This window comes from Poeciliopsis prolifica, unplaced genomic scaffold (assembly GCF_027474105.1).
Source record: "Poeciliopsis prolifica strain line A6 unplaced genomic scaffold, Auburn_PproV2 SCAFFOLD043, whole genome shotgun sequence".
Lineage (NCBI taxonomy): Eukaryota > Metazoa > Chordata > Actinopteri > Cyprinodontiformes > Poeciliidae > Poeciliopsis > Poeciliopsis prolifica.
The window spans coordinates 980,404-993,661 of NW_026562418.1; the positions used below are offsets into that span (position 1 = coordinate 980,404).

Below are 13,258 nucleotides of genomic sequence, written 5' to 3' on the forward strand. Positions count from 1 at the left end.
ATGCCTTCTTATTGCAACGGTGAAGTGTCCTTCCGCCGAAGCGCCACCAGTTTATAGTTATCTCTAAATGACGTTTGAAACAAATTTGAAATATTCCTGAATATGAAAACCTGAAATGTTTCCGAGAATAAAACACTTTTTAACCATTTCAGAGTCTAACCTTGCCCATTTGAGCATGATAAATCACAGGGTGGCTACATGATCTATAAACACACACCCACACAAAGAAGTAAACTTTTAATAAAAAAACTTAATTCAAAGAAATCGGAAATTACAGGTCCTGAACAAGCAACAGTTTTGATTGTAACAAACAATACAGCAACATAATGTGGTCATATAAATACATATTTAATTATTTTATATACAGATAACACTGTAACATCCACTCCACCCCACCCCCCCAAATTACATGCGATTGTTCCCTGCAAGAAATAAATTCTAAGTTACTCCCTTAAAACTCTGAGTGAAAGCCAACAAAACTACCTCAGGAAAATAAAGAGCTTAAAATAAACATGAACATAAAAATTTTGATCGTCTGGCACTAGTGTTTGGTTGTGATTTCCTGCGACTGGGTCGCCATGCATGGAAAGAAGAAAAGAAATGTAGAACTAGAACAGAAACACGCTGTTCTACCTGATTTCATTGATGCTTCTCGGAGAGTTCGTGGACGCTGGAACGGAAGTAGACGTCAAAATAGTTACCGAGGTCAGTTGGGGTTGACGCTTTTGGGTCGTTGCGTCCACATCTCGCTGGCCCACAAATGATTGTGGCGGAGCCAGCGGCGCGCGGAGGGAACGTCCAGCCTGAACAGCTGCTCCTGGGAGTAGTTGACCGCTGTGTAGCGGACAGTGAGTTTGGGCTGGGGAAGGCAAGCTGCGGAGAGGAGCCGGTTACCTGCCGAGATGTACTCGCCCTCGCAGGTTTGAGTCCTGCAAGAGAGGCCATGCAGAGCACAGTGAGCGGCCTTTAAAAGTTAAACACATTTTGTCAACTCCAAATGAAAAACTTCTATGTATTTTATTGGTGATTTTTTAGCGGTGCGCCAATTGCATTTTTTTTCGCCAATGAAGCACTTTCGTAAAACCCTGGCAAAACATCAATGTACCTTTTTAGAGTGATGTCGAGGGAAAAAGTGGCGGTGTCTGAAAGAGGAAGAATGGCTGACGCATTGAAGGCAACAAACATCTCCAAGGCGAGAGCGAGCTCCACCTCGCCAAGCTGACAGGGTACGACCAGCGCCATCAAACCAGGGGCAGCCGATACGTCAGGGTAGTAACCCGCACTCAGAGAATCTGGGGGATTAACACGGACACTTTGAGGTTTTAAATAGCTAATAATTAGATTTTTACGGGACAGTAATCCAGTGATATTTACGTTTGAAGACTTCCCGCGCCCGCAGCCACAGGTTTTGCCTGCCCAGTTTCTCAAGCAGCGTCTGCAGCAGTGAGTGATCGACAGCCAGCTGTTTACTCAGCATGAAGTCCAGCAGGTCTGACGCTACAGGTAGAATCTGTCTCTCCACACACACTTGAAGGTGAGACGTAAACAGAGGACTGTACCTGGAGATGTCTATAAGGTCTGGAGGTAGGGGGGGAGGAAATGTCTGAAAACATCAGTAAGATTAAATCCAAAGACTAGGAAATGTTAAAAAAACGCTCTCACACACACCGATGGGTTCCTTAACTCCTGGCAGATTACAGAGGACTTCCAAAGTGTCCCGGTGAGAGGTTTTCCCAGCCAGACGCCTCAGCACATTAGTCCTGCCCTCCAGATCAGTGGGCTCGCATGGCCACGAACCCGAACTCAGGAACCAGTTGTGTTCTGCAGGGACGAATTCCCAAACTTATCTACAACATCTCAAATTAGAATGTCATGAAAAGGTTTCATTTATGTTAGTAATTTAATTCAAAATGGGAACTCTTGTTACAATGACATAGTCCTTTTTCTCCAGGTACGAGCCAGTCAAGTCTCTGGTTCTGGAATCGCCCAAACTCTTGAATGGACTTTGCTTTACACTCTGTTTTTCTAAACTTTCCATTGATATACTAGATCCTTTTTGGTTGGCCTAATATGGGGGTTGGCAACCTGCAGCTCTTTAGCACTTTTGAAAAAGCTCTCTGGAGCTTTTTCAAAAGTGTCTGAAAATGGAAAAAGATGGGGGTAGGAAACATATTTTTTGTTTTAATATGACTTCTGTAGGAGGACAAATGTGACGCAAACATTCTTAACGTTTTCCAAAGCTATAAAAAATGTGCAGAATAAATGTAAAATTTCAACATTTCTGTCAATGATCTTAAATAAATAAGATCTACTTTAAGCACCTTTTGCTACCTAATTAATTGGTTAATCAAAAAACAGATTAGCCCCACATGATATTAGCGTTAAGTATGTTAGAAGCATTTCTTAAGCTTTTCCACAAATGATTGAGTGCAAAGTAAAACATGCTGTTTTTGTACTTTAGGCAATACAATGTTTAGTTTTGTATATTTTTTTCCACCTTTTAATGTATTTCTAGTATTGTGTAAAAACGTTTATGCTCATTTTTGTATCCAATTCATCATCAACAGAATTGATTACTGAAGTTGCAATCCCCCCTACTTTTCTTTTATATTTTTTATATTTATATTTATAATTTTTTAAAAATTAAAATTAAACAGAGCCACCCAACTCAAGTAAAAAACAAAAATCCCCCACGAGGCAAAAGGAATTAGACTTTGCTCTGTTTTGAACCACTGCTGCAAGCTTTAACTCATACAGACTATCATTGTTAGAACGGTTACTTTCCTTCAATCATCCCATGTTTTTAAAGTGATTCTGCTGAAGTCTGGACATGGCTGTAATGTCCAGACTATGGCAAATCAACTGTAAGCTGATTTGCCACAGAGGAGCACCTTGAGTTATAATTGTCTGGGATCTGACGAGTCCGGACAGGCAGCGTTACCTCGGAGTGTGTTTAGCGCTCCCTCCACGCTCCCACTGAGGAGGAAGAGCTCCGTTGCCACAGTGATCAGGCAGCAGCGCGACGCTCCGTCCTCGTTCCCAAATAAGCTCTTCAGTGTTGTGTAGTCGACTTTTAAGGTGGACATCACCTCCACCACTCTGCGGCCCTGCATGTGGACATCATTAACCGAACAAAAGGACGCTGGAGAAACGCAGGAGAGAAATGGAGCGGGTCGTTACCTTAATCCAGTGGTGATTTTTGTGGTATCTCAACATCAAAGACACTCCAATTCTGCCCACAAAAGTCGTCACCAGGTTCTCCTCACTTTCGTTTTGGCGTACTAATACAAAAAATTAAAACTTGGAATCATTATGGTGCCTAGAAAAAGTATCCATTTTCTGCCAAAAACGTTGGGCTTATATGAGTTATCCAACTGGAGCTGCGTTTCCATATAACTACGCAATTTGGCATTTTGAAAAGAAATAAAAAAATTTAAATAAATAAAAAACAGTTCTTTTTTAAAAAAAACAAAGTTTTGCTGATAGGATGAAGTGGTGTCCGGTTGCATTGCAATTGGTTGATTTTTCAAAATTGTAATGGAAACACATGATCAACGACCGCATGTTGCCACTGGCGCAAACCATGAAGAAGACCACGACAGGAAGTGGTTGCAATAATAAGTTGGGTTTTTTTATGACTTATGCCATGAACAAACTTACTCACGTGATTTTAATTGAGATTCTTACCCAATGGAAACAACAATTTGCAAAATTTTGTTTTTGCGATATTAGTGAAATAGCGACAAAGTCCTGAGCAAATTTGTAACGGAATTGAAGGTAGTGAAGCAGAAGGAAAAAAAACTTTCTAAAACAAAAAAAAAAAGAAGGTAAAAAATAAAAAGGAAGCATACCAAGCACCTAACACATTATTGAGAACGTTCACCTGTCTCAGCGAAAGCAGCGTAAGGCAGTGAGACCTTGTCTTTGCTCTCTGACAGAAGCGCTATAGCGATGCGACCGCTGATGCGCTCCACTTGGTTTGGATGTTGGCTGAACTGGCAGACGGACCTGTACACCTCTCCCATCCGTTTCCAGTCTTCCTGCTTGGCACAAAGCTGACAAAATGGATGACATGAATAAATATAGTAAGAAGCAGTATAATCCTTAGGGATAACCCAAAAATCAAACAGAACTAACCTCTATTTCAACAATCCCATGCACTACATTCAGATAATCAGGACTCTGCGGGCAGGCAGATGAGCTAAACGAGTTAAATCACAAGTTTTTACATTATTATACAAACGATTAGGAACTACGGCGGCTAAAATCATGAGTAAAACCTGAAGTGTTACTAACTTGTGGTTTCCACCCAAAGCGACGTGTGAGTTGTGATGAGCCGCCTGCTGAAACATGGGGCTGTGTTTTACGTTGTCTATGCAGTCCAAGCTCAGCTCCAAACCGACGCCGGCCATCTGTCGCCAAACAAAAACAACAGAAATTCCCCCATTCACGTAAAAAAAACACAAAAACAAACAACAAAAGAAAAGACTCGACAGCAAACCCGAGGATGAACGAACTGAGACACCTTGAATGTGAGCTGCATCAGTTCGGGCACGAAGCTCATGAGATCCTTGTCCCTCACGTAGTTAAAGAGAGCCAGCAGGAACTCGTGGCCCGGCTGGAGAAGGACAGGAGAGGGTTAAATCGAGCGATGTTCCCCCTCCGTCTCCTAGGCAACACGCTGGATTATGTTACATACGTGACTGCTGCACTGACCACTATGTTGTGGGCCAAGCTGACGCGGAGGACTGAGAAGACGTTGGACACCATGCCGGCTTTCAGCAGAGCCCAGAAAAGGGTGAGGAGGACCGGCATGGAGAAATACGCCCCCGGTGGGCTGTTCTGGTAGTACCCGGTAAACACAGCGGCTGCAGGGAGCAAGTGGAAAAAACAATACACGCATCTGAACTCCACTGAACCTTGCAGTACTTATTAGAATTTTTTTGTCTCATTATAAACATGAACTTTGTTATATTCTAATTGAGATTTTCTGTGACAGATCTTTAGAAAGCAGTCGAAAACCAAAACACTGCTTTCAGAATGCTTCACAAATAAAGTCTAAAAAGTGTGGGTAGGTGTGAACGCACAATCAAATTCCAAAAAATAAAAAAAAACAAAACTAAAAGGGCAATCCTGTCCCGCCTACACAACTAAGTCTTGACTGAAGTGAATTCTGGCACAGTTCGAATACAAATGTGAACACCAAGGGGACCAGAGACCGCTTCAAAAGCAGGAAGTGGACTGCAATGCAGGGCATTCTGGGTAAGTATAACCAAAACAAATGTGAGAGTCTAGTGTTAGCGACAGAAATGACTTGTGATCTTTTACCAGACAGAAGAAAAATCTTTTAACTGCCAAAATGTGTTGCTACAACATCTTTGTTTACATTTGGTGAAGAAAGAAGGCGCACTTGTTTCTTCTTCAGAGATTTTTGTGCTGTTTTTTCTTCACTGGTTCTTGGTGCAGCGCCACCACAGGTGAGGAGGTGAATAGGTTTTTCAAAGCGTTTCATTAATTTGTCATAGTGTGGCGTGATAGTGAACCACACCAACTGAAGACATACGAAATGTCGCAATTTTGTTTCCCGATCAAACCGAGACTACTGGTCTAGCAAGTGTGAAAACATCATGAAAGACTTCTTTCATTAGGGCTCTTTTTATTTAATGCCAACCAGTCAAATCAAATTTCCAGGAAAAAAGAAAATCCTTTTGCAGAGCAGCTGTTTGAGGAAAAGCGAAAACTTGCATTGAAAGGATACTGACCAGCTTTCAGGAGGCACGCTGGATTTTTGGCGAACTTCGTCACCATGTCAACACAGAACTTGGAGAGAGACAGAGAGAAAAAAAAGGAATAATTTTGTCTCTGAAAATGTGCAACGACACCAACAGCACAGCAGAGGGTGATATACATCCTGTGATCAACAAACATCTAAACAGGGATGCAAACCTAGCAGCCTTTAAACATGGAAAGATTTTTTTATGGCAAAATTATATGATGGATTGCTTCTCAGATGAAGTAAACGGTCTCTACAGACCTTTCTATTTCTATTTTATACACTGAGGTCCAGTGGATTCCTACTTCGGCACAAAGCGTCTGAGCTGAGAACGAAGGCGTTTCGCTGGGCGTACCTTCTCGTCCCCCTCCGCCGGCAGATGCTTGAAGCGACACATTTTGAAGCCACAGGACAGCGATTCACTGAAGTACTGTCTGCAGTACTGAGGATTAGAAGATTTGCTCCATTACACAGAGGAGTCCATTACAAGAAACAGCAAAACAGTCATTTAATTAGCTGAATGAATTGCACTATTGTTTGCTGTTTTTGCTTGTTTTTTTTTTCAAGTGCATATTTTCCAAAAGCAGCCATTAGGTTTGAAGCAGAAAAACAAAAAATGTGCCAATTCATTTCAGATCAAATTATGTTGTTAGATGGATCATTTTAAACCAAATAAATAGACACATTGTTGTAGAATTCACTTATTTAAGTGTCAAAAATAAAGTGAAAGCAGCCATTTTTCCCCCAATACAGAAATACTTACTTCATTTGATTTCTGACGCCTAAAATCTGTCGGGTTCGTCTGGTTTTTTATACACTGTCCTGTGGAGGGAGCAGAAGAGCCAGGTCTGAGGAGTTATTCACTTTAGGCAAACCTGGACCTGACCTTTCTATTAGCAACTCAAATTAACACACACACAAAAATACTTTAAATAAATAAAAAGTCATCAGTGAAAAAGGAAAGATCACATTTGATCTTCTTATTCCCACTTACCTATTCTTGAGGTCACATGTGGATGGATGAGACGACCAAAATTACTGAACAGACACACGCAGATGAGATTAACACTAATTCATCTGTATTGAAAGAGTTCAGCATGTGAAATTGTGTGAAGGAGTACCTTTCCAGGGATCCGTCCATTTTAATGTTGTTTCTATCAGATCGTCCCTGGTTGAGAACATGCATCATAGATAACCTTCTACAGCGTAAAAGTACTCATATCTATTTAAATGTGTCACATTTTGTCACATTAAAACATCAAAAACCTGAATACATTTTTTTTTCCTAAGAATTGTATGCAATAGCTGTACCAATCCAAACCTAAGCCAACAATTGTTTGCACATCACAAATCTGACTTTTCTGGAAGAGTGGCAAGAAGGAATCCATATGAAATCCGACGTGAAGTTAAGTCAGAAAAAACATGGCAGACGTGGAAGGAGATGGTGCGTTTGGATGAGACCAAAAAGTTAATTTTCTATCCTAGCATAAAAAATATATATAGCGTATGCATGCCAAAATAAAAATTTAAATGGTGGTAAATAAATAGTGCGCTTTTCTGAAAACAGGGATGCAGGTTAAAATTGATGGGAAGATGGATGGAAGACAAACATAAAAAAAAATAAATAAAGAAAGAAAGAAAGAAAAAAAAGTACTCTTCATTCAGTCTGACAGTAATTTAGTTATTTTGTAAGGAAATGTGGAAAAAATGTCCGTCACTGGGTTTTCAAAGCTGGTCGTAACAAATTATTAACCCGTATGAATAAATATAAAAGGACATCAAGCTAACATCACAGTTATGCTTTGTTTTGATCTGCCACATTCAATCAACACTAAAATGCATCAATGCTTTTGGTTACAATGTGACAAAATGTTGGGAAATAAAATTACAGGAATGCAAATACTTTCTAAAATCCACAAAACCGGTAATATTACGTTGATTTCATACCGAGACATTTTGACCAAAAAAACTGAACAGCAGTGATCCACTTCAATTCAGTTTAAATGGATTAAACGAATCTTTTTAGTGAAATCTGCATGATGAATCAATGATAAAAAGTTACTTTATATTGATGTGAAACACTATGCTCTTTATCCAACAGTGAGAACATTTATCCATTAGGATGCTTCCTCAAACATTTCTGAAGTTTTTCAATAAAATGCTCAAAATTAAAAACTCCAGGGAAATGACGCTCTGTATGAGACACAATAAAGAGCAAGAGGACACCCCCCAGTTACGTTACCAGATGTTCACTTTGAGGATATGGATTTTGATTTTTGGTAGTTATGTTGCTACACCGAGGTCTCCATGGTCTGCTTTCCATCTCCTCTGTAACATATTAGTTTGTCCATGAAATAAAGTAGAAAAACATCCAAAAATGCCCACAAAAAACAACATAAAATGTATCCAGAATTCCTACCTGCAATTTCAGTACAGTCGTCACGAAGATCGACTTTAACTGGTGTCACTCTGAAACACAAATACCTCTCATTTAGTACAGGGAGAAACCACTTGTAGCCTATATGATGTAGAAACAAAAAAAGAGTCCTTACTTTTGATCAAACACTGATGATGACCTAGCCGTCATGGATGAAAGCTTTATTGCAGGGATTGGTTTCTTTTTAGGAGCCGCGGTGTCCCTGACGGGCCCCAGGTTCAGCAGGCTCTTCTCTGGCAGATTTTCAAACAGTTCCGGATCCTCCTGCACAACGTCGACGAGCAAGATATCCTGTTCATAAGCTGTAAACTCATCCAAAACGTCAGACTCCCGTTCTTTGGTCCCCTCCGCTTCTCTTTGGTCGTCTTCCGTGTTGTAAGCGCTCGACTCCTCTTCTGTACAAGAACACTGCTCTTCTTCGTCTTCTTCTTCTTCTGTGTGTTCCTCACTATGGCTGCTGGGAGACAGATTGCCTTCGGTCGGGACATTCGACCCAACGGTCGCCTGTACTGTAGGACCAAAGGGAACTTGCTTGAAACTTCTTTTACCGTCTTCAATGTTTTTATCTGAGCCATCTAAATTTTCCTTTATACCCTCATCTCCATCCATTTCAGTGTTGCTGGGGGAAGACAACGATTTGAAAGCTGTAATGTCAGTCGGAGTACTGGGACTTGTAGCGCCTTCCATTTCTTTGCTGGAGCGTTTAGAAGAAGTACGGGAAGTCTCAGTGTTGCCATTAGCCACTTGCACCAGGTAAAAATCTGTTTGTGTTTCATCTTTGTTCATAACCTCCTCCGTATTTTCCAATCTTTCCAGGCTTTTGAATGAGGTACACCCTAAAATGCTCCTATACGGAGAGGTGATGGGGGAAAGTTGTGGTGGAAGCAGAAACTCATCAGAATCAAAGTCCATATAGTTTTGTATAGGTACGTTACATAAATGTTTTGACTTGAACGGACTTCTGTCATATGGTTCCAGTCTGGGTGGGCTATTCATTGGGAGACATTCATCGTTGTTGTTCTGGTCATAACTGAAGTCAGTGGAGGATACAAAACTCTGGTAGGAGTTGTTTGGAAGTGCAAAGGATGCAGGACCGCATACGGAGAATTGGGGTTCCTCAACCGTTTTCCCTGCAGTCTTTTGGATTTTCCTTGGTAGGAATGTTGAAGGGAGCGGAGAAAACATTGTGGCAGAAAGGCCACTTGATGATGGATCTGATGAATAAGACAAAGCAGAGGATGCTTCCCAGTCACTCAGACTGAGCACCGAGTGGGTGGTAGTCGTCGAAGTGGAGCCATTCGTTTCAAGGCGGCTCAACAGAAAAGTTGATCCAGCTCCAATGTCTGGCTCCATACCAAGCTGACCTGGACCTGAAGATGGAACGAAACGACAATGAAGACGGGGTACAGATTTTCCCGACTGCACAGATTGTTGCACCATCGTCAGGTTTGTCGTGTTGTGGTTTTCTCCTGTGGATGAACAAGGCAGGTTTGAATTCTTTGTCACAGAGTCAATGGGGTTCCTTTGTGATGAACCCGTCTCTGAACAGGCTGTGGCAGATGCACCGACTTTACGCCTCGGCTGACTATTTGGAAAAGGCCAAGACTTGTAAGTTCGCGCACACGAACTACGTAGTTCCCTAAAATACGGCCTTACTCTCTGGCAAGTGAAAAATTCCGGTTCGTCGACGTTCACCTCATCATTCTCACTGAAATGCGCTGGTGATATTTGAAATACATCATATTTAGTGGGACTGAAAATACTCTGATCAAGTCCACTGATTACTACGTTTTCTTTCGAGGCCATGCTGCACTCAACTCCTTCCCCAAGCTTCATTCTTTTGTCTCTGTGAATCTCCAAAGCAATCGGGTCAGATCCAAGTCCAGCATCGTCCAACCGATATTGGTCCAACACACAAGTCCTGATCTCGTCTTCTTCTGTGTGTTTGCTTTTTAAGAGAGAAGCCGGAGTAGTGGTGTCTACATCCGTCCAGCCATTGTAGAAATGCTTTGAAGGCGTCTTTGAGACCTCCGACGCTGTGCCTTCTTCCGGGTGTTTGTGTTGTTCTGTCAGGCTTTCAGCCTGACAGATGCTGTTTCCACTCTGCACACTGGGACTACTGGTGCTATTTTTAGCCTCACCACCTTGCTCACTGTTATGCCCTATACAACTGGGCCAAATTCGAAATCCAGCCCTCATGTCCCGCTTGAAGCAACGCATCTTCTTGTTCTTGAGATCGCTTGGTAAAATGTAACCACAATTGTGACTGCATATGTCGTATGTTGCTGCAATGTCACAAAGTGTTACTTTGGGGTACTCATTAATCCACACTACGATCTTTTCCACTGTCTCAACGGCTCTTTTCCCGCCGTAGACCTTAGCCATAGTGAGAGACGGCCCAGAGTCCGGGGTAGAGTTTTTTGGCTTTTGCTTACCCAAGGTCCTCTGCCTGGGGGGAATGTATTTACATTCCCCGCACACAATACAGAGGGAGGCTCCAACAGATCTTCTGAAGCACCCTTCTGAACCAGCAAGTTCAGATAGGTTCAGATGTGTATCCTGAACAAATTCTGAAAGTGAAAAATAGCAAATAAAGACAATGAGAAAAGGCTGTAATTTTATGAATACCAAAACACTGTTAACAACTAAGAACTAATCAGTTTAGATCTTTTTTTTATTTTTTTGCCATTTTATCCACAATTTCCACAATTCTCTACACTCTTTTTGTCCCATTTGGCAAAAATACTAACATTAAATATATAGACAATGGGATCATGAATAAAGTCTGGAAATAAAAATATTTCTACACAATTCAATCACACAGAAAAGCCTCAGATCTTCTGGACAAAGAGGGTGAGGTTTTCAAACCGAAGGTACATGTTACTAAAAGTCAGGCATTGTGGCATTATGTAGGCCTATCGCTCCACCTGTAGCAACAAGGAACTGGATAAAGTAGGTTGAATAATCAATGTCTTTCAACATCCCCTCAAATCAGAATCTAAACTTGCCATATTTAGGGATTTCAGCTGGACAATGTCACCAAATGATAATCAAACAAGGTTTTGGAAATCTAAAGTCCTGAACTCAACCTTCTTAAAAATGGATGGACTGAATGGATGTCTGGACTGTGCCAAAGGGACAACCAATTGAGTCCTGTTACTGCTTCTCAGAAGAAAAGTGGTCAAATATCCAGCTGGCCTAATGTCAGAACCTTACGACTCTTGCGATTGTCAAGAGACACAAAGTACAAACGCCGAAAATGAATTCATTTCACACTCATGCTAACAATGGGTGGATGTAAACGTCTGACCAGAACTGCATTTATACCTCAGGGTAACCTTCCCACTGCAGCTAAGAAACAAAAGCCCGACGTGGCCCATCCTCTGATGCTTCTCAGTGGGAGCATTGAGGAATACTAACAATTAATTTCACTCTCAAAACTCCGAGAGAACAAATATTTAGCAAACTAACTGTCACGCTGAGGTTTTCAAATCGAAATCTCTCCCAACAGGAAGCGGATGTTAAAGAAGAACATGGCAGCTTCCCGGTCATAAAACGTCTTTACTGCCACTATCATCGTTTTATTTAGACACCTATCTTATCACCATCCTTGGCTTTTAGTACAACCGCCTCCTGCGTGGCCGCTTCTAATATTTGATACTGTGCGGCTGAAGATGTTGAAAGTTTTGCCCCCTATGTTAGCATTAGCATCTCACACGTTACATTAAAGCGTGCATAAAAACAGCTGGCTAAATCTACTACCTGCCTGATGAAATGTTGGATGCGTTGTGCATTTCAATAAAAACACCTCAACTGAGCTAGCTAGCTAGCGCTAGGTTCTGCTTACTTGCTGGGCTGCTCGGTTCTGAGGTCCCTGCAGACATTTGTCCCCCGACAGCGGCAGCGGAGCCCGGATTGCCTCCCGCGGCCTCGGCCTTCCCCGAGCCCTGGCCATCCCTGCCTTCGACGCTGCCCAACATGTCTCTATCCCCCCTTGCGGTGAAACCGTGCCCTTCATGAAGAAGAAAATCACCCAAATCCTGTCCTCCCGTTGCCTTACAAGCAGCCAGTTTCAGCGGAGAGGGCATTTTGGTTGTTTTCCGATTTTGGTCGACTTCAGCACGGCAACACTCGGCTGTCCGAGTCGGCGCAAACGCACCACCTCAACCTGACCCTGCAGAGCCTCGTTTCTACTGTTGGCTTTTCTCTCCTCATACTTGCCTTTAGTTTTCGGCCCGCTCCGTTTACACGCCATGTTGTCATTTTTCCACTTGGCTTTCTGTGTAACAGCGTAGCTCCCCTTCAGGTTCCCTCCAAGGGTATCGTTTCGTTTCTCCGAGCTCTTTGGTTCTGGGACGGTTCGGCTGGATCCGTTTCGGTCCCCCGGGACAGAAGCGGTCTCTTCCACCGGCAAAGGCCTGGAAAGTGCATTTTGACGTTGTTTGGAGGAGTCGGGTGAAACGTCAATGGCCGCCTTCGGGGTTTTTCGCCGCCGTGGAGCGAGTTTGAGGCCAACCACGTCTTTTAGGGCGAGTCGGTTCAGTTTCACCCTGTTAGAGGACGGAAACATGCTAACCCATAAAACCGTGGCTAAACGCACGTTTTTAAGACGTGTTTCATAAAAAGTAGTTCGTAATAAATGCTCGTTTTGGTCCAATATATGTCGTTTGTCCTTGGAAGTCCGTACTTTACAGTCTAATATTCAAGGTGAGCGCAGGTGTATCGCCCAACCACACTGCGCATGCGTAACAAGTCATTAAAGTATGACGAAACAAAGCTTCGCCGTTTTCTCACCTACCTGCCTGTCCAGACTGAAATTAGTCCTGTACCAGTCTCCTACAATCTTAAGCCTCCTCATCGCATTAATTTTCTTTAGAATATAATTATTGGGGCATTTAAATTTTTTTGAAATTATTAATTTGTATCAAACAAAGGCCTCCAGTCAATACATAATTTGTTAAATACTTAATCGCGTATTAAGGTCGCGTTGGGGGGAACCCTACACAGAATAAATACCCTTAGACATTACATTAATTTCATACATGTTT

General features: G+C 42.1%; 1 protein-coding gene across 1 annotated transcript; it reads right to left on the minus strand.

Annotated features, from left to right (window-relative positions):
* Nucleotides 1–285: 285 nt before the first annotated feature.
* topaz1 (testis and ovary specific TOPAZ 1) lies at nucleotides 286–12,319 on the minus strand. The gene is made up of 20 exons (XM_055055813.1): nucleotides 12,058–12,319; nucleotides 8,326–10,780; nucleotides 8,193–8,242; nucleotides 8,016–8,101; nucleotides 6,895–6,941; nucleotides 6,768–6,811; nucleotides 6,537–6,595; nucleotides 6,129–6,215; nucleotides 5,763–5,820; nucleotides 4,717–4,868; nucleotides 4,526–4,618; nucleotides 4,297–4,412; nucleotides 4,138–4,201; nucleotides 3,884–4,055; nucleotides 3,181–3,281; nucleotides 2,942–3,107; nucleotides 1,669–1,821; nucleotides 1,375–1,578; nucleotides 1,106–1,292; nucleotides 286–929 (listed from the first exon to the last, which is right to left on the minus strand). Exons 1-20 carry the CDS (start codon nucleotides 12,296–12,298, stop codon nucleotides 707–709), a joined length of 4,758 nt encoding a protein of 1,585 aa, XP_054911788.1. The 5' UTR covers nucleotides 12,299–12,319; the 3' UTR covers nucleotides 286–706.
* Nucleotides 12,320–13,258: the final 939 nt, after the last annotated feature.